The 27999-nt window shown below is 36.1% G+C and overlaps 1 protein-coding gene across 3 annotated transcripts; it reads right to left on the bottom strand.

Moving 5' to 3' along the window:
- Positions 1–14: 14 nt before the first annotated feature.
- LOC110859756 (transcriptional activator protein Pur-beta) lies at positions 15–27841 on the bottom strand. 3 transcript variants are annotated; one of them, XM_022108736.2, is made up of 11 exons: positions 26328–27841; positions 25272–26230; positions 7281–7303; positions 7085–7184; positions 6821–6978; positions 6702–6725; positions 6564–6629; positions 6479–6497; positions 6158–6270; positions 6005–6061; positions 15–5300 (listed from the first exon to the last, which is right to left on the bottom strand). In XM_022108736.2, the coding sequence occupies exons 2-11, from the start codon at positions 25444–25446 to the stop codon at positions 5073–5075; spliced, it is 963 nt and encodes a 320-aa protein (XP_021964428.1). In that variant the 5' UTR covers positions 25447–26230; positions 26328–27841; the 3' UTR covers positions 15–5072. The 3 variants fall into 3 exon arrangements, with proteins under 3 accessions (XP_021964428.1, XP_035715666.1, XP_021964429.1); XM_035859773.1 differs by lacking the exons at positions 25272–26230; positions 26328–27841 and adding an exon at positions 14542–15999; XM_022108737.2 differs by lacking the exons at positions 25272–26230; positions 26328–27841 and adding an exon at positions 7436–8742.
- Positions 27842–27999: the final 158 nt, after the last annotated feature.

Here is a 27999-nt window from a genome sequence, read left to right as displayed (position 1 = left end):
ATCGTAATTATTAATTTTTCATTCCCAAAAGTACGTCTTAATAATAATATGTAGATGTTTTTACGTACTTAAGACTAAATTAATAAACTAGATATATGTATGTATGTATGTATGTATGTATGGCAAGATTATTTAAGTATGTACCTAAATATCCTAGCCATTAACAGGTGTGAAAATTTGCCTTGTATGAGTTAATAGCTTGGATTGATTCTGATTTATTTCGTGGGTGGTATTAAAGCGTGATCCATAAATGATGTCATGGAAGAGAGGGTGGATTAGCGTTTCACGTGTCGGCTCCATTTGCGCCACATGTTAAAAGTGGGTGTAACCCGTGACAAGGAGGAGGAGGAGGAGGTGGATGGTCTGAAAAATTTCCATTATTTATGGATCACGCCTAAAATGTGAAAATGGACAAATGTTTACTTTTTATCACTTTTCTTACTGAAGACTACATACAAACAGTTGGAATAAATCATAATTTTACAAAGATTGATTATGGGATTCGTTTTGGTGTGGTCGACATTTAATAACTCTGTTTCTGCTGATTTATATGTTTTTCTTATCTTCGAAATGTATACGTTAAACCGTTATTTGTTAACCACGCATCCATATTTGCATAACATGCATGCATATATCTCATCCACGCAATATGGCAGTGCCCCACGTCTAGTTGATACATATTTTTAACTCTTAATTCGATATTTCTTAACAAATTACAAAATAAATGCATAATTCCACCAAGGGAAATACGTATGCATTGCAGCTGCTTAATTAAGTTGCATGAAATTACATACTGTGAAATTTTCAAAAAACTAGGAAAATGATGTATGTATAATTTTTACACGCCTTCTACGAATGAATAATGAAAAGTCAAAATACTTAATATGCACAATAATAATTCCCCATTAGCAATACGTACCATTAGTGAAATGACTTAGCGAACTCTGTCGAACAAACCAATACTTTCTTGTGAATGTTAATTATAAGATTTTCGAATATTTATTTTACTTTTCTTAACCGACATTCCTGATTCTTTTTTCTTTAAGGTTATTAAAAAGAAGGACTCGCATACTTATCAACATTTTGCTTGCACACCACCAAGTAAAATTAATATTGAATTGATTGGTAGAATTTAATACTCAATTAGATTCATGCTCGATTAATTATTAGTATCACTATCAATTCACTGAATCAATCATTTTATCACGACTTGCCATTAAGTAATTTATATTTACGTTTACCAGCGTTCATTAATTTCTCCACAGTATGTACATAATTTTACTTATTTAGATAGCACCATTGTCAAATTTAGTCTAGTGTTTACACATACGAAGACTTAATTAATTGGGGTTTGGTGTTGGAGTATTTTAAAAGCAAAAATGTGTCGCTAATGTAAATCGTTAAGAATTCATGGTCCTTTAATCATGTAAATCGTCATTATAATATGCACTCTCACGCGCAAACACACACACGCACCGCTTGCATTTAATCGCATTCTACTAAAAAAATTGACAAATATTCGCCTTAAATCAGTCCGTAAATTGATGTTGGTTTTTGGTTTGGTGTGAAGAATGAAGATCATATTTTCAGCAAATTAATAACCCTTTGCATATTTTATATGAGATTTAAGAGACCTGAACATAACAAATGGCAGTTATATTTTTAAATATTATTTCATTTGCATAAAGTCCTATAAATCGAAGTAGTGCGATTATAGTATTGAATCGATGATGGAACTGGACTGGATTTACATGTTATGTATGTATTTATGTAAATTAGAAAAGCAGAATCTTAAACTGCATTTATTTTTTAAGGCCATTATGTTTTTTTCTAGTGTCAGCCTGCAATGCAATTTAATTATGTAAACGTATCGATTCTCTGGAATGGCAGTAGCATAAATAACGAGTACATTTTTTTTACTGATTGACATTTTAACTGGATTATTAAATGAAATAAGGTAGTTATGTAGTTGTTCTATTAAATGGAAAGTTCTTCGATTGCTCAACCTTCTCAGACTGTATTTGGCAGTGGTGTATTGATTCTTTGATGGTTATACATACATATTGGATTGATTGATTTATACACTTGTCGAATATTGGTGAGAAATTTGGAAAAGAAATTCTGTGTTTTTGCAAATTATTTACTACTAAATATTTCTATTTCTTGGTCCTAAAATAACAGTTAATTATGCATTCATTCTACATATACTGAAAAGCAAAAAAATAAATGAAATAAATGAAATAAAATCACATCCTCCTAAAATCACAACTTCTTTTCTTCTCCTTCTCTTTCTGTCAGTTTATTGTTAACAAAAAACACAAGTTTATAATAACAGTCAAACAAAGTCAACAAAAAAATCATTTGTCAAATTGCATTTTGTATCATACCGAACCAGTTCCGACTTAAAGAATCCTCACATCACATTCATCATTCATTTACACAAAAACAATGACCAATTAAATATCCGATTAACTTTCGAATCCTGATATAACCAACAAATTTTGATTTTGTTATAAATTCTGAAAAAAATCATTCTCATTCATTACTCCGTCACATAATTCTTTTGCTATCTATTCTCTTTTCCTTTACACACACATCAACCAACCAACCAACCAACACATCACTGCTGATCTCTAAATATGGACTGGGCTTCAGTTTCATTTTTTTTAGCTACAATAGGTACGCATGGCTTATCAAACAGAAACAATCTATGTGTGGCTTATCATTTTTTTCTTACTTATGCTTACCTCATCACTATTATAGCATCTATCTAACCTTATACCCTCTCGGTTACTTACTTATTTTATAAGGTTAGCTTTTCGCTTTTATAGACTTGGACGTTTGAGAACGATCCAAAAATCTAACCCATTTCTAAAATTTACTTGCAGTGATTGCTGGTTTCTCTCCTTTCATCCCCATGTCCCCTTTTGCTCTCTCTCTCTCTTTGACAGATCGGCAGAACGTTAATAAATCTCTACATTCTAGACATTTTATTCCTTAAAAAGTAATAACTATAAAATTAAGTAATTAAATTAAACTGGATAATTAAACCCCTGGCGGCGGATTTATAATAATTCATTAATAACTCAGTTCTCAGACTTCTAATTGAGAATAGAATAAGGTAGTACATATGCAGTAGCTTATTTTATATTATGTATGCATAATTTTAGATTTATAGTAGTAATACAGTAAATATATCTGTAATGGAAATACATCATGAATAGTAGTAACTTTCGAATGTTAACATTTTTAAATATTATAGCATTCTAAAGCACCTTCAATTTCAATAGCTTTCAACTGTGGCGTGGCTGGCAAACTAATAATCAACAAAAATATTATTTCTCATTTTTTTAAATTATTAGGAAGAAGGATAAAATGATTTTCCGTTAGTATAGTGCACATAATGAACAAGTTAAATTAATTAATTAAATTTCGTAATCTTTAATAAAAATGTTCCAACCTTTTAAAATCAAATATTGTTCTAATTTTAGACGTGATATATATATTTAGATTTTTATACTGATGCATATCATCATTTTAAAAAACCGTTATTTAGTAATCAAGAAGCACAAGACACAAGAGAGGAGAAACAACAACGTTGTAGTCATTTTTTTAAATTATTAAACCTTTGATGATAAATTGGATTACTTTTTTTCTTACTAACGCTTAATAGTTCGTCGACCCAATAATATTTAATATTTCTCTACTCAATGAATCACATTAATTTTTAGTACCAACCGAAGACGAGATCATCATCATTTTGCAACAAATTCATTTGCACGTTATAATATCGGAGGGAATTAACAACTTTTATTTTACATGTAAAAGTCGCTACGTCTCGTCCATATGTAAAAGTGCAAATATTATTTGTGGCTAAAGGTGTATGGTCTCATCGCACGAGTTCGCACTATTAGCATTTGCCTATCGAGATATATGTATTTATATATTATGTATAATATATTTCTTTAAATGCTTAATAGACTTTTCTGCCTCCTCGTTCTCTCTACGCAGTTTTAGCATAGTTTTTGAAATCGATTTTTATATATTTACAGATTATTTAATGTCGACTAATTATGTACATACATGCATCAATTTATTGTTAATATGATATAAAACACGTCTAGCTAATTCTGTTATAAATTCTAAACTGAGTTAGAACAATGAACTAGCACAATATTGTTGTTCCGTGTATGTATGTGTCGGTCTGTTATAATAACATTAATGGTAAAGTTTTGGTTTGCCTTTCATCTCCAGTCCATTTTTTTAATTTTTTTTAAACGGTACTGGTTTTTTAACTAAAAAATAAAAAATAATCGATATTAGTATGTAGAAAACCACGTAGCATTTAAAAACAAATTTTTAAGTGGATTGTTGAACGTAAATAATAATTAATTGGAACAATGGATTAACAAAAAGGACTTGAACAAATATGCTTGAACACTATGCTCAACTAATTCTTATAACACGCACCTCTCAGTCGCAGTCACTAGCATGCAATTTATGTAATACATGTTCCTCTTCTTCCTTGTTCTCGTTGGGTTTGCTGTACAAATTAAAATGAGTTGTTGCTATTAAAGCTATATCAAGACTATGTTGGTATAGTAGTTCCATTTAGTTATTTGCTGCAGGCTTGGGTGTGGTTTCACAATTTTAAAGTACTTTAGTTAACAAAACTCTCGGTGCAGAAGAAGTTGCAAATGAATTAGTAGAAGAGCCAATTTGAGTAGCAATTTTCATGATGAACATAACAAATTGGATAAATTTAACATTCAAAAGACTCTTACTTTTAACAGAGTTTCAATTTACAACAACAATAATTGTCTCTAATTTGATTGAAGTGTATGTATGTAGATCGATATAAATATGTATATATCAAATTGAAGGTACATACACGTACACTTTCCTCCTTTCCCGACAACTCGCCTATATAACTCGTTGTGGAGTACTGATTTTCATAATATATAATAACCTAATCTTATTACGGCTAGTTACAGTTACGGTAGGATTTAGTAGTTAAATTGATTGAATGAAAAATGGCTAGATCAGGAGGTGGTCTATCCAAGTTACGCTAATTATTTGTTGGGCGGGTCGCGTTCTCGGTCTGACGACGTTGTGGCAGTAGTGGACGACGTAGGAGGTGGAGGAATATCCGAAACACTGGAAGAGGAAGGTCCCGCCGCACTACCGCTACCTCCACCCCCACTCTCCTTCATCTTATCGACGTAGTCTCCAAAAATATCGCGGAATCGAGACCATGACTTTTCAGGAATTGTTATAGCGTTCCTGAAATTTGTCTTCACCTGGGAAAGAAATAAAGCCATTTCATTATTATTGCACATAAATAATTTCATATTACTTGAGCTGTGCAACAGCCCGTGCGTGCATTGGGTGGTTGATTAGTTGTGTATTGTTGATATTGTTGTAAGAGCATGACAGATAGATACTGGCTCGAAATCTGGAATTCTCAACCAGAAGCATAAACAAAGGACGGAGAGGACAAGCTTCAGAATAAATTATGCAAATGGATTTCAAAGTTTCAAACTCGACACGAGGTATTAAGAGAAGAAGAAGTCAGCCTGTTGCAATAAGCGAGAGAGAGAGAGAGAGAAGGAGATGCGATTCGTTTCATGCTGCTAAACCCGGATGAAGAAGTCTGAAAGATTTTGGTGTGTAGATGTGAATGGAGTGAGAATGGAATGTGCACATATAAAACACTGCATTCCAATCTCGCGAGAAGATTTAACTGCTGGGTGCACGATCTGGCATAGTGTATAGTAAATAAATAAGAGAAAATCAGCTATAAAAACAACGGTATAGTTAAAATAATAGAAAGCGAGTCATCCTGTTTAGTTAAGTAACCAACATTTGCGTGCCGTTGCGTGTTTATTGTCTGTATTACAACAAACTAAGCAATTAATGCAGTGTTGAAAAATGCGTATACTTATTCAAATTCTTGTAACAGCCACCGCAAAATGCGTACTAAAAGAAGTATAGATACACTTACTTCCGATATCCTCATGAAGACGCCGCGATTGTTTTGTCCAATGTCGAAATAGAATATCTGCATATGTCATAAAATATATAAATTAAATGAAATTACACACACGTTAAGAAATATGTAATGCATAAACAGCGGATTATTATCACTTGTACTCACCTTGTTATCAACGCGAATATGCCTCCCCTCCGGTAGCTCGCCTCGAAAACCGCCGTCTTCGGTCCCAAACTCTTCTAACAGGTCGGTTAATGCGTCTCGAAATTCTATCATTCCTGGAGTATGAAACATTGCTATTAGTAATGAGATATAGGAGTGATGACGTTGAGGGCAGTATAGTTTATAAAAATTGAAACGGAGGAAGAAAATAAATTATTAATCAGTACATTTAAACTAAGGACCTATGTAAGTACTGCATAGTTATTGTCTGATAAATAATTTAGTAGGATTAAGTAAAGAGAGCTGCATCTGAGCTTCACTCACCTTGAGCTGGAATTGCAATCTGAAAAAGACAGTAGTAAATAATTTAGTAATGCTAGGAATGAAAGTTTATATGCATGTTAATTACCTGTGATCTAGGACCTCCACGAGAAATTGTTTGAGAAACTCTTAAAAATCTGCCTCGAGTATTTTCCTACAAGTTATTCAAAATTAGGGTTTAATTTTTTAAGGGCTACGTGGTAAATAAATAAATAAATGTGGTTACCTTAAGGTCAAGATAGTATCTCCGCTGTAGATGTAATAAAAAATGCCAATTAGTTGCAAAAATATATGTAATATGGATTTGGTGGCTATAATGCCAAAATCATTTAAAACTGGACTTACATTGGCCTTAACCATCACCTCGGACTTAAGTTTTCCATCTTCAGGAACTGTGTCGGGATTGGGCGGACCCAGGGAGGAGTAGAAATCACTGAATGATGACAAGTGATCACGAAACTCGGCCGCTGTGGACAGCGCCAAGTAGATCTGACTTCGTCGACCTACCCACGCAAAAACAAAAAATTCATCAATGAGCATGAAATGAACAAAGAGAAAGTCAGCAGGAGAAAGCAAGAAAGAATCGTTATTTATGCATCAAACTATTACCGTCCGCTCCGATCTCTGCAACTTTGATGAACCTCCCTCGTGGATTCTCCTTCACATCCAGATAGAACCTTTTGGACTGAATTTGGAGCATCTTGGAGGCCTTGAAGGTGATAAAAAATTATAAAAATAAAACACAAACGTCTAAAAAATCACTAACTTTCACTAGTTGTGCTAAAAACAAATTTACTAAACTTACCAGCTCCTGCTCCTCGTTCTGACCTATAAATAAACAAAAACAGAATTCGGTTAACTTTCACAATTTCATCAATTTATTCATTTCATTCTATTATTATTTCTCATCAAAATTTTATCATCCATCATCCGCAATCATTAAAAAAATTAATTATTGACCTAATCCCCATAACCAGTTGTGCTCATCAGACTCTTCAGTTTCCCTTCGATACATTTCTCCTACGTTCTCCTCCTCACAAACAGGATGACTTTCACCACTTTCACCATCAACCAAAACCACCACTACAACCACCACACAGCGTTCCACTCTTCCCAACAACTCTTCTTACAACTTTCCAAATTCCATTCTCATCCTGCTCTGCACTTTCTGCCAAATCACTCCACATCACCTCCACCAGCCTCCACTAATAATAACAAACAACAACCAAGACTTATTAATAATAATCTTGCTCTGATGTTTGCTACTGCTGCTGCTACGGACTTTTATAATAATCAACCCATATTATTATTATTATTATTGAGTAATTATTATTTTGCGTGGAATTTTAATTGTCCTCTCGTCAAACTCGAAGGGAAAACTTCCTTATTTTGGTTCTTGAGTAACCACTCTTTCCACGACATGAGGGCTACACAACGCTGATTTATCCTTAGTTGAACAAACTTTATGACCATTGACCAAGTTAAAGTGTACATATGTAAACTTGTGAAATTCCGTCACCACCACCAACACAACATATTTTACGTACAACTCTTCGATACTACGCACTATCAGAGAAAGGACTGCATAACATGAGATTCTTCTTGTCTATTTGTTGGACACACAGGTGATCGATGATTCAATATGTATTAGATATTCATTCGCAAAGTAAGAAATTCCAAGCAACAATGCATATGTGAAGAAACCAATCCAATATCCTTTTCTTCCTTCATGGCTTCTCTCAATATTTTGCCATATAAGGTGAGTTTTTGTTGTTAGTTGTTGCAAGTCTTCTTCGTCTACATACTTCAAGAGGCAATTTGATAAAGAAAATATACTATTCACTGTTCCACCATAAAATAAATCCTTGCCAATTATCACAGTAATTAAATTATCAGTCGCACCGTGAAAGGTGCTGCGTGTACTTTATTATCAATCCGGGCGTCAATAAATTAATGTCGACGAGCGTCGTCGTCACCCAACAGATGATCACCACCACTACCTATTTACGTCTCAACAACAACAACAATTTGTGCTACCACCACTGATGATTAGTTCCTTCTGTTTGGAAGGATTCTTGCGTCTCTCTCTGAAGGTTCATGACAAAGCAATGGGATTTTTATGCCGTGTGTATTTCGACATCTTGGTCGTCGTCGTCGCAAAGAAGAAGTGCGAAGGAATCCGACTGACTAAACCAAAGGAAACGCTTGTACATAAAGTAAATTCTCGTATTTACAAGCACAAGTGATGATGATGACTGAGGAGGAAGGAGATGATGTGAATAGTGAATTTTTAACTTAGCTGCGTATTATAACCCAAGTTGTTGTAGTATGTATGTAGTACATACTAGTGTTTGTATGTATTCCTTCTCAAACTATTTCTTTCATTCAGCTTTTCAGTAAACGTAGCTCTTCTCGTACGTAACCTGTACATGTATCCATACACATTCAGTCAGCAGATAGTAGGAGATGCTCCCCATCTCTTAAAAACACTGCCTCCCAGTCTGGTAACTTGTTGTTACATGGGCTCCGCACCATAGTTTTGCGTTCGTATGTCATGTCGAATTGAATCTGTTAACCGGGAGAGGATCCATCCATCCATCTATTCATTCTGCTCCTCTGCCGTCGTTGTCGTAATGTGCGTACAATTGTGCGTAGCTTTTTTATCTTTCGACTAACCAATGATGGTTCTGCTGCACTCACAAATATTTACATGCGACTTTTTAGCCGTGCCATTCCTCCACCCATCCGCGTCCCTCGAGAGAGAGAAGAAGCTATGTTACGTACATAATCTGTTTCGTGAATGAAGAATACGTACGCACACATACAGTTCAAGCGTAGGGATAAGTTGTCTGTATATAGCAATATAGCTGTGTAAAGAAGATAGAAAAATGCAGTTCAGTTAGTTAGTTAGTTGTTTAATGTATTTTTCCGATCCAATCCCCACATAGACAGTAAAGTAGTTGGTCTGGCATGGCTTCTTTGGCACAAAGCGATTCTTTCCAGCCAGCTTATGGCTTATCTTACGCAGATATCTACCTATTGAAGAAAGGAGAGAGGAGGATGGTGGTAATAAAATACAGCATATTCACGCTATTTCTACGCATATACGCGTCTTACGCAAAGCACGATTTTTTGTGCCCGATGCCGACACGACACCAACCAATTCGGTAAAAACCAATGGGATTCTAGTGATGGTGCAAAGTAAAAGAGTAAAAGAAATGCCAATAGTTTCTTTAACCGAAGAATCCTCTCCTAAGTAACTGCGACTCAGTGAACACACCAACCGGCACATGTACATCGGCAGCAGCAGCAGTTGCAGCAATTTACTACAAATAAGTATAATGGAAAACTGATCTTTTAATCCCAATTAGGCTTCTTGTTCTTCCCTCTTTGTTTTACGGAAGTCGTTATGTTGCAGAAAATTGGGGATGAGCCTTTTGTTCCTTATTCCTTGGTACAGAAAAAAATCTGTCGAATACGTATAATTACACCAAGGGAAATATGCAACCACACACGATTTCATTTCCATCCTCTGAAGGAAGGAAGGCGAACGAGCCGTATAAAAATACTTTCTTCTCCGCCGTCCATACATAATCGATTATTATGCATGTTTTTCTTTTGAGGGATGAATGCACAATCTCATTTAGTGACTCAATCGGTCAACTTATTGGACTTGGCCACACCTCGTTGTTCGTCTTTTTTTATCCGCCGTGTATCTATCTCTCTCTCTCTTGTAGATGCATGTTCGAACTTGATTGAACTCGAATAACACTTGTCAATAAATTAACACCAGCATCCATCCATCCATCCATTCCTCCATCATCAGAGGAAAAGAGAGAGACTAATAATAAAGACGGCGTGCTGAGTTGGAAATATTTCAATTTATCCCCCTTTCCTCCTCCTCGTCGTGGTCCATGTGTTGAATGGTTCGATTCCATTTTATTTTACTTAATGGTGACGACGACGATAATGTCGATAATGAACTTTAAACTGGCATTTATTTATCTCCGATACTACATCCTCATTCCACCTTTCTCATTAAAACTTGCACGCAAGATAAGACCGACGCAAACTGAGGGTGTATTTATCACTAACTAACTAACTAACTAACAACCCTATACAAATCTATAAAATATAACCTTTTACTGGGCTTGCTTACTCACGTCATTTCATCACATCATCAGCATCTAAATTCGAGTAAAAACCTCTAAATAGTTGCCAGATAAAAGTAAATGTTCCTTAAAAACCCATGATGTCATTGCCATACTAAATTTTAAACTTTTATTTCCGTACCATTTTTTTTCTTTTACCAAACTGAATGAAGACAGGTCATGCTTGGTATGCACAATGCAAGGGATGCGTGATGTATGCACACTTGTCTAAAAACCAAATTAAATAACAACCACTACTACTATTCTAAACGAGCGACATAAATAATTTTGCCATGAACTGTAACCAACAATCTTTAAAAAAAACAGGAGATGATGATGATTCCTATCAAAGAAATAAACATTTTAATAAAACACGGATGAATTACTACTTCAAACCGTCTGGAAAATGATCACTTTAAAAAATCAGCCCTGTTACACAGAGATTTCTTCAACTCTTGTCATTTCATGCATTCAGACACAATCGCTTAGAGAACGAGATCAAAAAAACTATTGACGAAAACACTATAACTCGAACGCATCAGTCTATTTGCACTTGCACCCGTCCTCCTGTATCACACACATCCTGTTTCTTTTGATCTCATAAAATAATTCTGCGTGCTTCCTTAATTCTGCGTGCTTCCTTAAGACTCGCTCGCATAATAAAGAACATCGCTAACTAACTAAACTGTGTACATGGACGCATTGCAGCAATATCACCTATGTATCTCCACCACGGCTAACATCTAATGCACTATCCTAAGTTAGGCTAAACGCTATGTGATGCATTGCACTGCCAACTCCTGCTGCTGCTATTTGCTATTGAATTTTTATCATCCATCCACCTTCTTCCCACAGTATAATAACATGAGTTGCATGTAGCTGGTTGATATTATGGTACTACTACTACAAGCTGCTTGATGCGAGTTCGACCTTGCAGGTCATTAAACCTCCACCACCACCACGTGCCAGTGCGTAAGTAAAGTGCGTTTAGTCACTTGCATGCAACTTAGAGGAGGGGGAGGAATGTCGTGCATGTAATAATTATATGCAAACATAGGTACAAGATGCGTTATTTAATTATGATCCGTTCCGGAAAAGGTTGTTAAAATTATTATACGAGTTAAACGATTTTTTTTCGCAAGAAACAAATTTACAATTCTGGAGCAGAGTGTAATAAGGAGGCCATTTATTAGACAAAGGAGTCTCCCAATCAATTTAGACATTCGTTTTGTTCTGCAAAATTGTTCAACCATATGTCTCAAAATCTTGTTAAATTCTCTCCTCTAACCAACTACCTGTCAAGGCGAGAAGGGAGATACATGGCATGTCATCTCACGCAGTTTGCCTCATGCAGGGTAAGTTTATTTGCAATAAGGTGGGATTCGAATTTCGTCTTATTCTCCTGATGGTTTCTTCCGTGGTGCGAACCATATTCAATAACAAAAACAAGTTGGATGTCGAATTCATCTGTGTGTAGTAGAGATGTACATATGCAGATGAAATATGCGTGCATAACACAACATAGGCAACAACATGCATGCCTGAATACCATTACACACATGATCCCATTAAACCATCTTGGATTGGAATTTCATTCATTTTTTCTAGACTTTGGTTGTGTCACAACAAATATGCAGAGAGAGGGCTATGCATAATATTGCCCCCAGTCTCAAATCATGTATGTTATGTGTTTCTCTCCTTGTTTTAACGTAGCTCGTCAGCCTGTAAGTAAGATTCTCTGTGTGAACTTTATAATGAAGGAAAATAATAAGAAGTGAACAAAGTTCTTTCATGCTGCTAACTCTCCTCAGTTAGTCAAAGTTAGCAGAAGTCGAGTCGTGTTAGCTGCGGCATAAATTATTTGAAATATTTGGAAAATGTGTCTTTTAGTTAAGAGGAGAGTTGGGTCATAAAGTAGGAAAGGTTTTGAATGTCAAAATGTCAAAGTTGTCGCGTTACAAAGTAAATTAAACGGGTTCATTTTCATTACTTGTTTCTTTTTCTTATCGGAATCCATGTACATAAATGGTATTCTTTTATTTTATTTTTTTCTAAAGGGTGCAGGTTTACTGCTAAATATAAATGTGGGAATTGATTACGCATCCCATTGTCGTCACTGCATAAATGCCTACCTCGCGAGATGATGAGCGATCGCTGTTAAAGGAGCAGCAGCACTTATGTAAGTACTAAATGAATCTCTCCTCTCAAACGGACACGTTCCATTCCCACGCAGAAAAGTAGAAAAACTTTTTTATGTTCTAATTATAAAACCGTGTAGTAAAACACCTAGAATATAGACGACGACCATCATTCACCACTCAAAGCCCACACCAACCAAGCAACAATCCCAACTAACAAGAAAAGTATGGAGTCACTGGAGCGAACAATGGCTATTTGTTATTACCTCCTTCCTTTAACAACCATCGTATTCCTTCGTCTCCTTCTTCCTTTAAGTATCATCATCCTTCAGTTACATGTTACATTAAGGTAAATGAGCTTGGTTTAGTTGCTCCTTGTATATCGTCGCCCTTGTTTGTTTTGTGTACTTGTAAAACTAAGGAGCTACGCATTACGTCATTTTTACAATGATACTCTCCGTCTTTTTAGCAAACCACGCGTAACAACAATCCTCTCACCCCCATTCAACTACTTATTTTACGTTGGCGAGTTGATAGTTGGTTAGTTGTTATACTGCGCTACATAAATATGTACATATATCGTAGGAAGTAAAAAAAAACTTTTACCATTTGCTACGTTAAGGAAAGACTGTGGAGCGTGGGTGCAGTGCAAGGAAAATTTACTCGATTTTCATTGAACTTCAAACCACATCTCATCTCCTTCGTCTTCTTCTGCTGGCTCCAGTCCTGGTCTCGTAACAATAAATGAAGTCTGGTCGGATACTTTATGTAACCCAACCCTAGAACGGTAGCCAATTGTCTCGCCAATAAAATAAATGTAACGACCGAATTAAATAACAAGCAGTCAAAGAGAATAACACGCATTGCTATGCAAAAATGGTACATGGTTCCATCATGAAATCACCAGATTAATTGCTATGCAGTGTTCCTTGTACGTATGTTGTCACAAACAAAGGTGTCAATTTCAATAGTCAAATTTAATTGAGTAATGAGCAACAACGCTAATTTTATTTACTAGATTTTTCCTCATGCATAATATGCTATGTCTCATCTGAATATACAGTTTACTTATTTTGACTCATCAAACTTTACGATTGGCTGGTGGTTTCGAAATTGTGAATCTTCTAGCAATTCTTAGAATTTGACGACTCAACCGACAATGAAACAACAATGGGAGGATCTCTCTCACACAGATCGGCGGCGGACTACTTTGATAAAGTTCCCGAGAGATGTGATGACTCACAGGAAGTGCATAGAAGTGTGCAGCATGTGCTGAGAGAGGAGAAGAAAAGCCGTCATTTCCACTACAAACATACACCTACACATTATCATCATGCTACCAACCAACTAACCACATTTCATGACTAGTGCATGCAATTTCATGAGCGTGTGTGTATAGAGTGTCTGTATTATAGTTTCACCTGTTTCTCCATTTGCCACATGCCCGTAGACCAGAGCAGTGTCATTCATCCTTGCAATTTATTATTAAATATGACGACTTTTACTAACCAAAATTTACACGTGATGATACATATGAAAACGTATGTACATAGGCATATGTATACGTTTTGAAATGTCGTGTTCTACATGGAATTAACCACCTCAATTTAATAATGACGAGGAAGAAAGCATAATCATATTAATCGGAAAAGCACCACCTGCACTTATGTATGTGTTTTGTACTACAAAATAATGACAACGCCAGTCCCTCACTTTCTTTAACGAATAAGACTACTTAATAATGTGCATCTGCTCATCCTCTCATTGTGCAACATACCATCTTCCCACCTATCGACCCGAAATTGATGTGGCTCCGATTCGAGAGGACTTTCCGTGTAACTTCTCGTCCCCCCTCCGTGGGGATCAGGGTCGAATCGCTCCATTCTTACGAAGGCACCTGCTCCCTCGCCGTAAGCAGGTTGAGGCTGGCGAGGGTTGTAAGAGGGGCCTTCAGGTCGTGGATGGCGCGACATCACCATACTTTTTTGTTTCAACTGATTTTTTAACAGCCTCAACTTTCACTGGCGTCCTTTAACTTTGTAAATTCGTATACAATCGTAGAATCACAAAAAGGTATACAAAAACGTATGGTATTTAATTATTTACTTATTTAAGGCACTCCAACTCAGAATTTTTTGTTTCACTTGTTCGCACAGTCTAAAAAACTCTTAATAGGAATATACTCATAGATACATATATTTGCACGTCTTGTTAACAAAAGCTGCCAGAAATTGGACGCTTAGGTTCTCAGGTAGGTATTTAGAGGTATGTAAATGTCTTAATGTTTTTGTATCAAAATAAATATTGAAAATTTATAAATATCCGAGTCATAAAAAAGAACAAGGGTGAATGAATAATGATGTGATTATTTCCATTAATATTTTTTGTACTAAACATGATCACAGTCTCTCTCAGCGTACATGTCCTCCTCGTCTGCCTAACCCATTCTAAATAGTTTGAGGTAGTTCGGCACAGGGGGATAATAAGGTAGCAGATGAAGGCAAGGAAGACCAAGAAGATGGTAAGGAACAAACCATAACCACCAAAAAAATCATGTTAGCAAGCCGGCAATAATCCGAGAGTCCTGCGAAATATGTAACTACATATACTACTCACTAGTCAGGAAGTTATATGTATGTATCTAATAATGAGTAATAAGTGTATCAAGTGTAGTGTACTCGTAATGCAGGCACTCGTTTTTTTTTGCACAGATCGTCTCATCTATAATAACTAAACCACGGCCACTACTACTAGTCTCACTGACTGACTGAGTCAAAACATGGCACACAAGTACCTAGGCACGACTCACTCGCTCACTTGGCACTTTTTTCGCACAATGCAGTAAGTCAATAAGATCAAGTATTCTCGTAAAAGGATGCTGATAAGGGACAATATATAGGACGCAGGAACTGATAAGAGTCCTACTACGAAGCACTATTCACTATCGGATTGTTTATTTCTTATGGATTTTGATTACTGCTCAAATTTGAGAATATGTTGCAGAAAATTTTATTACTGTCTTAAATTACGTGTACGTATTTGCTTTTGCAACTTGGACGAAACGCCGGCTCGAGAACGTTTCAGACCAGAGCTGAGTAGGAACTTGTGGGAAAAATAGCGAAACTAAAATCCAAGCTGACTAATGACGACATGACTAATACTTTTTCAGCTCCTAACATAAAACGCATGGATGAGACTTTACTTGATCACAATTCAATTCACAATAGTCAACCCTGCTCTCTCAGAGTTCCTCTCGCAACAAACACAGCAACACACTTCTGCTCCATTCAGTGAGTGATTCATTTTTAGCGTACTACTAGAGAGGTATCGTCGTATCCATTCATAATTTGCAAATTTATCATTGGCATATAATTCGCAAACGGAGGGGAGAGAGCTACGTATGAGTAATATATAAGATGAGTGAAACTGTGAGTGAGTGAGTAGTAGTTGGTCATGGTGAGAAGCATAGCGTTTTGCGAGTTATGTAAGTGGCAGTTGTTGAGAAATGATGCTACACATGATAATGCATAATAACAATACTCGAGCAAATTTTGTACTGGTAGTACATGTTTTTACCTAAGCATGAAGTGTGTCCTGTAATTTTAATTGCTAAGAAGAACTTATTTAGAACAAAGATCGCATCCATTTATGATTGATCCAAATATATATCAAACATTGGCAACATTCATCATCATCATTCCTTCATGCAACATTTTATTTTATGAAGTTCAATGAATGTAAAAAAGAGTGACGTGGGTGACTCGATCTGCAATCCGGATTGTATGCAAATACGCAGAACAAGGGCAGACGAAATTAACTGAACAACTCTAAACACATGACGACGAGGATGAGATGATGGTGGCTTAACTTATGTACATACGTTTTTTTCGCAAATTTCATTGAATCTCATGTCCTATATGTTTATATATCCGGTGCATTCTTAAATGAAAATGTGTATCCAGCAGGAGTGGCTCGCCCTCCCTCAGTCAGTGGATGACATCATATCTTTCTGTACAAACTTTTGACTTTGTATGTACATAAACTCATCCAAAGTTTGAATTGCACTTTACTCGCATGACTATTCTTAGTTTACTTTGCTAATTTCTTAAGGTTGTACATATATTTTCATTCATTCCTTATCGGACAAGCGCCTGTGCCAAAATGATGCATGCACATTGAGCCTACTTCCTACGCACATGTCTCTCTACAGACTGAAGTATTTGTATGCAGATCATACAAAATATGAAACAAGTGGAGGGAGGAAGAAAGAAAGGAATTTTATGTGCAACATTTTTTAGATTTTTTAAACCCGAGTGTGTAGCATATCCTGCGTTTTTATCATTTTTCCAGGAAATCTTTAATGAAAGTTTATTTTTGGGTTTTAAGTGCCGTCTCTCCTCATTCCATACATTTCATCTGAATAGCTAGGCCATTGTGGGGAAGAATTTTTAAGGTAATGTGCAAAACTTGGTACTGAAATAAAGATTAGGGTCCTCAATTTCGTGACTGACTTACCGGCTATGAGCAGGATGAGTTATGGGATTTAAAAAAATCACAATTGAGCAAATGGCCACATTCTTTTTGGATGAATCACGCCCAAGAATCGATGAGACATTCCAATCTCTCTCCTCAGGTAGGTGTCAGAGGTGCATTTTTGTAGTTTCAAATATTTGCTCTTGCATTAAATCAGTGTCTTCTTGTCATGACACACGAATAAAAAGAGACGACGACTGCTAACACAGGAAAAATATGTACTTATAAATCTTTAAGGTGCATCACAACATGTGTACCTACTTATGTGTATATTCTTGCATATTAACACTAGTACCTCTCTCATCTCATTCTCTCTTAGCATTTCACAAGAAATAGAAATAAATTGTTGGAAGGTTACAACTTCCTTTCCTCGCCGTCCATTTAAAAATTCGCTTATACACATTCTATTCCTCCTGAGTTTAGCTGGTATTTACTACTTAAATTCCAATTAGGTATTTGAACTTGGAAGAAGGAAACTTTAAACCGTGATGATTTCTAAGTTGGAATTTCATTTCAGATGATTCGACTACCTAAAGTGAAATCTTGTCATGAGAAATTGCAAGGTGTATGTACCGATATATTTAATATCTAATTTACTATCCAGTAGCTGACTAATCATAATCTTATAGCAAAATATGACACATCATCACTGATGCTTTTAGCTTATGCAAGTGGCCTTCCTAAAACGTCCCAATTTAGTACATACATATACAACGTTTCAAATCATATATATGTATGCATTGACGTATGTACATATTTAGTGACCATCCCATTTCCTGCATACATTTTACATTAATTTCCACTAATCTGGTGAATCTATTTATAAAATATTTTATACGAAAGAGAAATTGGATCATACAAACGTATTCCATGAACATATAACAATAGATTGCAGCAAATAGTTTCCAAACGTAAAAACCATAACCTTTCTCATTCCAGGAATTATGGCGCATTTCAGTGTTTTGCGTACAAAAACCATTGAACACTTAAAATACCTACTATTGAATTGATGATGGTAATAGCGTGGTGTGGTGACAAGTAGGTAGATAAAACACTTGAATTATGCATATATAACACAATAATGGGTGAGGTCGGGCTTGAGACCAAGGCTGTTGCAAAATTGCAAAAGCAGTGCTTTAACTGGAGAAGTGCGTTCAAAGGTTAATCCAGTCTACAATTGGTACAATCAAGGTTCTTGTTTCACATATAAGCATTATCGAAATGAAACTGATCACAGTTGATAAGACGAGAACAACTTTACATAATTTTATGCTGTTATATAAAAATGTAACTCGAGTGCTTTTTTTCACGTGATTGTAAAGACCTCAAGTTAATTACTTGAGAGTTGTATATCATTTCTGTATCACTGTTAATGCTTATCTAAAATACTTATAATACCCATTTAAACGAACTTTAAACGTACTCAAATAAATAAATAAATGGTAAAAAGTGATCATTAAACTATGTATTGAAAAACTTTCTTTTCTCCATGTTCACACGGTTTTGATGGAAAGATTATGACACAAAAAACGAGCAATAATACCATAAAATCAAAGCATAACGACATATCGTAAGATTACATTGTTTACTATCATCCATTTTCTTAAAGTACAACAGATTCCATGCATTCAAATCCAGTCATCGCATCCTCATGATTAAGATGTGACTCCACTCTTCTTCATCTCCTTCTTTGCCTTATCTAATACCGTCAATTTAAACACAAAACCTACACGATAGTGTCAACCTTAATATGTGGGATAAACTAGTTAAACCAATTTTTAAAAAATACATGAAATAATTCAACCTGTTTCGTGACAAATCGATATAATGCCCTTAAAGAAGTCAAAGGGAAAGACGGGCAAAAAAGTTACCTGATAATGGAAACTGCCACTGTGCAAGTATGTACATACTCTCTAATATACTAGCCTGTCGGTTAATTTGCATAAATCTCACAATTTGGCTTTAAGGGTTTTCGATTAGAGTACAGTCGGATCGGTGTTTTTAAATTCAATCCGATCCGATCCGACTTAGGATTAGCTTGATCCTAAAATAATCCAATCCGATAGGATCGAATCGGATATCCTACTACTCTCGGCTTTCTTTATTAGTAAACTCTGTTTCTCACGAATGCGTCAAAATATGCAAATGAACTGACAGGCCATTTTGATTTGAGAGTACAACAAAGCATAATATCCCCACCAACACAATGTTCCGTAGTGTGAGGAGGAGTATACATGTATGATGTTACATACGAGTATATAAAATGTAATTGTTTATTGCTACTGCCAAAACTTCTCCTGCAGTCCTGCCATCAATGCCGCGCCTCTTTATTCATCTCCCATGCCTGCATAACTCTTGTTTGGCTTTATTATGAATTCATCTCACCAAACCAATCGCTCTTCTATCTCTGAAAAAACTTCTCGTCTTTCTTCCACAGCACAAGAAGAAGAATAAGAGATGAAGTCTCGCTCGCTATCTCGCCCATAAAATGAAACAACTTCTTTTTCTTGTGATGATAATCGTGGTGCTGTTCATGCGACTCACCGATTCCAATGTGATTACTCATCTCAAAATTTGCATTGTTGCATTCCTTTTGTTTTTAAATGAAGAGGCATTTGAACTTGTAATCTTGTATTGTTGATAGTTTTAGAGAAATACATTGAAATTTCAGAGTAATTATTAGTTGTAAAATTCACGAAAAATAATGCTTTGTTACTAATTAACCCTTTCGTATTCAAACTTTGGAGCCCGTGTCAATCAGATATTCATGGGAAATCAAATCAAATCCAACACAAGGGTTAAAAACGAACGAAAGGGAAAAGATTGGCGTAAAACAAAATTTTTCCAAAATTCTGCGAATATTTGAGAAAGGTACCAATCTACAAGTAATTGCTCCAGTTTGGTAGGCGACATAGCAAATGTAATGATTTGCAACAAAAAATATTGGGTTTTGCAACGAACAAAATTTTAAACCCAGGTTGAATTTCTCGTCGTCGCCATCACTGGAGTCACGTCCAGACCCGGGTCAATTATTTAAACGCTTTTCATTGAAATCGAAATCATTATTAGGAATCGGCCAAGTTCAAACAAGTTGAGGAATGTGCTTGCTCAAGTCAATTTGAAAGAAGGGGTTTCATTCTTTCTTCATTATTTGCAGTAATAAGGTTCGAATTTCATTCAGAGCAAAACGAGCCCTTCTGCAAACTTCACCTTTAAGTATTCTTGTAATTGGCAGATAAATGGAAGTCTGGCGTCAGTCGACAAGTTAAATATGTGCTGATTTTTATAAGAGTTTGGAATCTGAGAAGGTGTCATATCTAGTAGAACATGCGAAAGATTGTTGAGTTCTTGCATAACAAGATGTTGTGGTAAGTACAAAGTAAATGTAAGAAAAAAAGTAATGCCCAAGTAATAGTGAAAGCATGATAGGTTTTGCCATGCCATCTTAAAGTTTGTAAACGATTCACTTCGTGATTGCCTTGTAACTGCAGTTTTTAAACCGGCGACTCGACAGATTCTCACTAATTTGTGCCTCCTCTTTACTAATAGAACAAAATTATGTAATTATGCATGTAATAATTAATGCCCAATGTATATTGCATGACTAGTAAATAGATAAGTACATAATTCATACAATAAATAGTTATATCTTGCGACCAGAAATAAACATAGTATTGCAAACCTTAAAATTTTCAGACGAGTTAATGTATTAATTGTTCATGAAAATTAATTAGCAAAACGTGCCAGTCTCAATGTCTAATTACATTATTGTGCTGCTGGTATCTAATGAGAACGGAAAAGGGTTGAAATTTTCTTTACAACACCTGCTGCCGGCTTTTGGTTGCACTCTGTAACACAAATTGCACGGCAGATTGCAAGCAAATAATTATATTCAGTAGACAAAGGAAAAGCTGGAATCGTTGCTACAATACATCAGCTCTAGTCTTTACATAGGTTTGTTAGTCAATTCTCCTTTTGCCATAATTTATGTTCTCTTCTCCTCCTTGTGTAAATAAATCCAATAAAATAGTTTTCATTGTTTTACCAAAACCTCGCAAAGGGTTTAAACAGAGATAAACTATCGTCAAGATTGAGAAACATACAAATTCATATTTCATCTCTAAATGAGCAGCCCATTCCGCTAATCTTTTCCATACGTGTTTATCAACAAGTTTTAAATCACTCTCAACAAATGCACAACTCGTCCATGACGTTTTTAGTAACATGATCTTAATTTAATTTCAACCTTACATAAATACTTGCTGGCCTAAAAGAGCCCACACAAGTCAAACTTTAACTTTACAGTTTTTTTGTTACGCAGCTCCCTTCTCTCTCCTCCATCATAATTTTTCACACTGCTCCGCTATGCGACAATTATCAACAAACTAAATATTGCATAAACATAACGTACTTACTCTGCAACATGATGGGAGGTTTATACTAATTAGCGTCATCATCTGTGTACCACACAACGCCACAAATAAATACTGCATGCATGACATTGCTCTCTCAAACTTGTGGCAAAGTATTAAGTAAAACTCTTCTGTTGTTCCTAAAACAGAAAAGCGCGTCGTTCGTTGTTCCCCATTTCTCCAGGGCATCTACCTCATGTTGCATTAGAATGCATTAATCTGCACTAGTCGAAAAATGTATTAAAACGACGACGACGACGCGGTGTTTGTGGCCGTTGTGGGTCTCCATCCTCCCTCTCCATTTAGAGATGCAATATAAGTAGCAGTTCCCACTTATTGTGCCCACAATAGTTTTTTTGGTACTTATTCCCATGCCACACAACTACAAAAATCCAGACAGTATATACGTATGCATATATACCAAAAACTTCGTCTCAGTATTATGAACATGTGCTGTGCTGCGTATTCTGAATTTATAATAACACGAACGATACAGTGTTATGTAACACAAAACTAAATATGTACGTAACTACAGAGTACAGGTAGATTGGTAAAATAAGGTGCAATTGCAAATTGCAGGCAGAGTGAATTGAACCACGGAGAGGATGGATGAATGCTCAGCACCAAAACTCCAGACGACTTTTTGCTACTTTTGCCTAAAGCAATAAAAATTAATTCGTTCCCAGCAGCAGCTTTAAGGCAAGTTGAAAAGGAAGGGAAAAGAGACCTTATAATAAAATGCTAAAAAATGTACAACTGTCATCATCATCATCATCATAAGGATCCTCATCTCGCGTGTATAGGAGAGGATATTTTTAAAATTGCACGGCCAGACGGGTTATTCTCTTCATCATCCAGATATTCTTTATATTCTATTGTTGGGGTTGTCGAGTCTGGCACCATAAAAGACAGAAAGGGTCGATGCGACATGATATAAAAATAAATAAATGTTGGCCATAAATAGAATTTGGTTATGATAGGATAACTAATTCTTTTTCCGTTAAGGGAAATAATCGACAAAATTGCGCATCGTCTAGCCAATAAATACTTAACTGGATACTGAAGTGGACGTGGATGGTGGACACACATGAATTCATTGAAAAAACTGCACGGAAGCTTGTTTTTACCCAGAGATAAGGACACTACATTATTATTGCTACTTATCATCACTCCACACATATGATACCACCACCATAAATTCCTTCCAGGGTTTACAATCTCCGATCGCGGATGTCACATGATAATTATATTATGTATCATTTTTGCGCACGTTCCAATAAAAAGTACAGTATAAATATCAGCTCTGAAAAATTGGATATCATTATTTTTTGGTTCAGACTCTGAACTTCAGAGTTCATTCCCCTCTTATTCCTTGGTGGTCTCGCCCTGGCTGGACAGCAATCTCGTTTTAATTATGAATAAAGAGGACATGTCAAGCAAACAACCAATGTCCCTGGTGAAACGATTGAAACCATACTTTCATATCCGTTCGTCCCTATCTAGATTGCACGAGAAATCTTACATTAGTTAGACGACTGGACAGGGTCAACGCCATGCCACCCAAGCCACATTCCCTCGCAATTCAATAATATATTAGTCAATATAACCAACTTTCTCCTACCTGCCTACTTCAAATTAAGTACGGCATAGTTAGCAGCTCGACAAGCATTGGAAATACGTCCATTCCATTTCGTCGCTCCCAACAAATACGTGGGATTTCCTTCTTAAAAATCGAACAAAAATGAGCCATTCACTCGAGGGAAAGTTCTCTACACACATTCCCAGACAAATCATACGTAAATAGCCTCTGCTATGTCCAGAATTATGACATTATTCCCATTACCACCCACTAGTCGGGTCGCCAAGTTAAACCAAACCGTCACTCATATCATACACATGTACACATGCATTTCCACCCACATGCGAAACTTTGTAAGGAAACTGAGCCTAGACAGAACAGGAACATGTATGTAGAATTCATTTTCCGCTTCCTACACGACACACCGGAGGAGTACGTTCATGAATAGCGTTATTGTACTTTGACATCCGTTCCCCGTCCGACGTCTACTCAGTAAAAAAGAAAGATGATGATGAAGGATTTGCAAACGGAACTCTATTCTGCAGAATATCAGAATATGTGTATCGTTCATCTCGAAATTCAGGATATATACTAACTGCTCGGAACCGAGGAACATACACGACTACTCAACCGGCTCGACACAACTTTGTGCGGTCATGGTTTGTGGTGGTGGAGAAAGTTGGAGAAAGCAAGCAAAGCAAGCACCCACTTCAACTTCACATCGGTCCAAAACTCCAAAGAGAGCACAAACCGCCGACCTATACGTATACTATAATATACTACATACCACATACCAAAACCAAACTAATGTCTATTTCTCTCCTCTTATTAGAGGAGAATGATTGCTAATGGAAATTGGAATGACAAGTTCTCGTCGTAACCCTTAATACAATTATGTATGCCAGCCAGACTGGAAGAAATCTGAACAAGGAAATGTGCAAATTGGCAATCTGAATAAGATACAAATTGGCTTCATTTTTAGTCATTTGCAATTGATTGTAGTATACAAACTTGTCAGAATATAACAAATTATGGACATATAAGTATGCACATAGTGGATTTTATACTTTATCAATGCGTTTGAGTTTAATAAATCTAATTCAATACTATCAAAAAAAATATGGACAAGTAACAAAAATCATTCACGAGTGACTGGTGGTGATATCACTTTTAACTTGAGCAATGTGGGTCACGATAATAATAATTTTACGAAATGTTTATCTCAATCTCATATCCTTGTGTGTGTTTATGGTGTGAATGGGTCATCCTCATTTCTGGACCAATAGAATGAATAAAACGAGATCATCCTCATTTCGTAGAAAGTTGACAATGAGAATGAGACAACAACGCAACACTGTTTGTTTGGAGGAAGATCAGTTTCTTCCTACACACCCTAAATAAGTATTTTCAAACCCTCAGGATTAGCTAAATTGCGAAATATTATGGGCTGAATGGATGCAAATAAATACATATGAATGAAATATAGCATATGACAAAACCAGAAAAGGTCGCTCGTGTCAAAGGAGCAAGGACAAAACGCATGTATGAGGAGACGATCTTTGTTTAGATATGTATAAACAGAGCTCGTGCATGATTTGGATGAGACAGCAGAGCAGATGTCCCCGAGATTTCGAAATTCCAGACAAACATGAAACGTGTCTAAATAAAGAAAATGCTATGCAATAATATGATCTCGTCTCATTCGGGGAGACAAAGGCGATCAGATGTTTCATATTTAATTTTGCAAAAAAAATGTTGTAACAATTGACAATATGTATGTCTGGCAATTTTGTATGCCTGGAGAAAACAATGGATATGCCCTACTTTCATGTTTCACGACCTCGGTAGTTCTCACGCTGTTGTTAATTTATCAATACTTATCATCAGTCAACAATCAATAAACAAACGGATAATCCAGTTCCGAGAAAATTCTTAATCTATCCCAAAACAAATAGCAGTATAAACAAACAACAAATCTCTTACCTCCTGCCGTCCTTCGACTCGTAGGCCGTTCATCTCCACTCTCAACGTCCGACATGATATAAATCACTTGATTTAAATAAATATATAGTTTTTTCTTCTTCTCTCCAATTAAAGCTGACTGAAACGATCGAACACTCCAACTCAAAGTTATAATAAATTGCAAATAAATTCGCATACACAAGACAACAAGGCAAGTTTTTTCTCGGTTTCTTTCTGTACTTGACCCTTGACGATGGTGATGATGATGGATGATGAGCAATGAGAAACACTTGTTGTAAATTAACTAATGAACAATTAAGTAATTAATTATTGAAAGTCAGAAGGTGCAGGTACACAGCAGATGAAGAGACGTCGATTTTCTTTTTCAAGAGAAGACAAAGGGATGACGAAATATGAAATTTCTGGAAAATGTGGCCAAGAAGAGAAAGTCCAAAAAATGAAGTCCCAACCGACAGCAGGTCAGCAGACGAGACTTGAATTTGCTTTGAGGTAGAAGTAGTAGTTGAAGTCAAAATTTTATTGGTGGCAGTTGCGTATTTTGTGGCTTGGCTACTAGTTGGCAGTTTGGGTAGCAAAAAGTGCGAAGAGGTTAGTTTTGTCGGGATTGACTTTTTCCAGACGATGAAAACTGTCTGACTGACCCGATGAGAATTTTATTTTATACTTGAAGAAATCTTGTCGTTGGTCGTTGGCAGCAATATGTAGCACTCGGATAGGTTTGACTTAAGTATTAATTACAATAATTTTTCCTTAATTAATTAACTCTTAAAAAGAGGTCAGACGGTGGTGATGACAGTGACAAAAATGCTAACGCCAACGGTGATGTTGCTGCTCCCTGCTCCTGGTACTTCCAACTGTCTCCGAGAACAACTGGGACAAGTTCTTGAGTTTCGAAGATGCATTCTCCGACGCCACTCCCACTCTAGTCAAGTATTATTTTATCTTGGTTAAGTGACTACCTGGAAATAGGTAAATTTCAAAAATTAGGTATACAAAATTAGATACCAATTTCATAAATTAGAGGCCTCCTATAATTTCATAATTTGGTCAACTTACAATTTATCTAGGAGTTCTCTTCTTGTGTTCAACCTCAATTTAGAATTAGAGCAGCTCTCTCACACAGCCCTCTTTTTATTATCAGACATGAGCCCACCTCCACATTTATTTCCTACCAGCAGTCAAAACATTCCGGATAATTGTTTATGTTATTTATCTATTTTTTATGTACATTCATTTCCCTATAATTTAAAAGGGTAGGAAGGAATAGGAGGGTATTATATAGCACCACTTGGTTTATGTTTAGGATAAAAGAAATTCTCCTTGGAATAATAATACTGTATCGTAATTTTTTCTTCAAAAGTACTCCTTGATCTTGATTAGTATATCACGTTAAAGAGAAGACCTGGTTTTCGCTATATTTCAACATGGAATAGAGGAAAGTAATTTCTTTTAACGATAGGGTCGCAACAAGAACAACCAATTTGTGACTTGTGAGAGGACCAAAATTATTATGAATCCTACTAATTAAGGCTCCATCCAGCAGTGTTCAGCGAAAGAAGAAAGCTCTAGTATAAGATTTCTTTTCCCCAATCCAGCAGAAATTCCACTAATAAATTCGCAAATATATCTCTTATTACAACAAGAAGACCCCAATTCACACACACCCGTTATTGGTGGTGTGGTGGTGGTGGTGGTACTTTCTTTCTTCGTACCTCTCTCTCTCTTTCTCCTCGTGGGCAATGCTTATCAGGTTTGAAAAACTGTCCCCCACAACGACGACGACCCCACCCACTGGACTAGTCTCGTCGTCACGCTCTTGTACTCTCACCTATTTATTATAAGTCTGTATGTGAAAGTAACTTTTAAAAATGTCCAGCATCAGCCCCCTCAAAATAATTTGAAACAGTTTATCAGAAGGGAAGAATCTCTCACACTTTTTGATAACTTTCTCCTCCTCCAGTCTGTTTAACAACAAGGAATTATTTGTTTATTTATTTTTATATATTATGTCTGCACAGCAGATGATGATGCTGGTAGAAGAAAGGAGAATCCAAGACTTTGGTGAATTTGTGTCTCTTAACAAGCCAGTAATATTAACCACATCACATTTTACTTTACATTTAGTGGAGGCTCAGTTTTTATTAGAGAGCATATACACACACAACAACAGCAGACAGAGAATTTAAGTTTTAAGAAGAATACAATGGGCCAGATACAAGATACGGTTTGATTCTTCTTGGTTCTCTTTATACATGTAATATAAAAGTCTTTTACTTTTTTGCTTTACTTTGCTCTCTGCTGCTGCTATTATAATATTGTAACACACAGACACAGACCAGACCAGACAGACCAGAAGGTGTGGAGTTAGAATTACTACATGCATTGGCAATATAAACTTGGTTCTTTTTAGCCAGCACAAATCTACTAACGACGACGACCCACTCTTCTGACTCGGGGGGGATTCGATTCGGCCTTTGCTACCACTACTTGCAAAAAATATTCATCAGCTAGAAATAGCACAATTTCTCAACCCTTTCACACAAAACGTGCAGACAGACCCAGACAGACACATTAACCAACCACTATTAAGGCAATATTGTTGTGATGATGATGATGGTGAGGCTTGCTTTCATTTCATAATAGTACAGAATCGTGCTGGTGGTGGATGGATTGCGTTAGCAAAAAATGCACCCAAACATAATCATATGGTCGATGTCTAGTACGTATG

The sequence above is a fragment of the Folsomia candida genome, unplaced genomic scaffold (assembly GCF_002217175.1).
Source record: "Folsomia candida strain VU population unplaced genomic scaffold, ASM221717v1 Fcan01_Sc028, whole genome shotgun sequence".
Taxonomy (NCBI): Eukaryota; Metazoa; Arthropoda; class Collembola; order Entomobryomorpha; family Isotomidae; genus Folsomia; species Folsomia candida.
The sequence above is the reverse complement of the archived record's forward strand: the minus strand, read 5'-3'. Positions and strand labels throughout refer to the sequence as shown.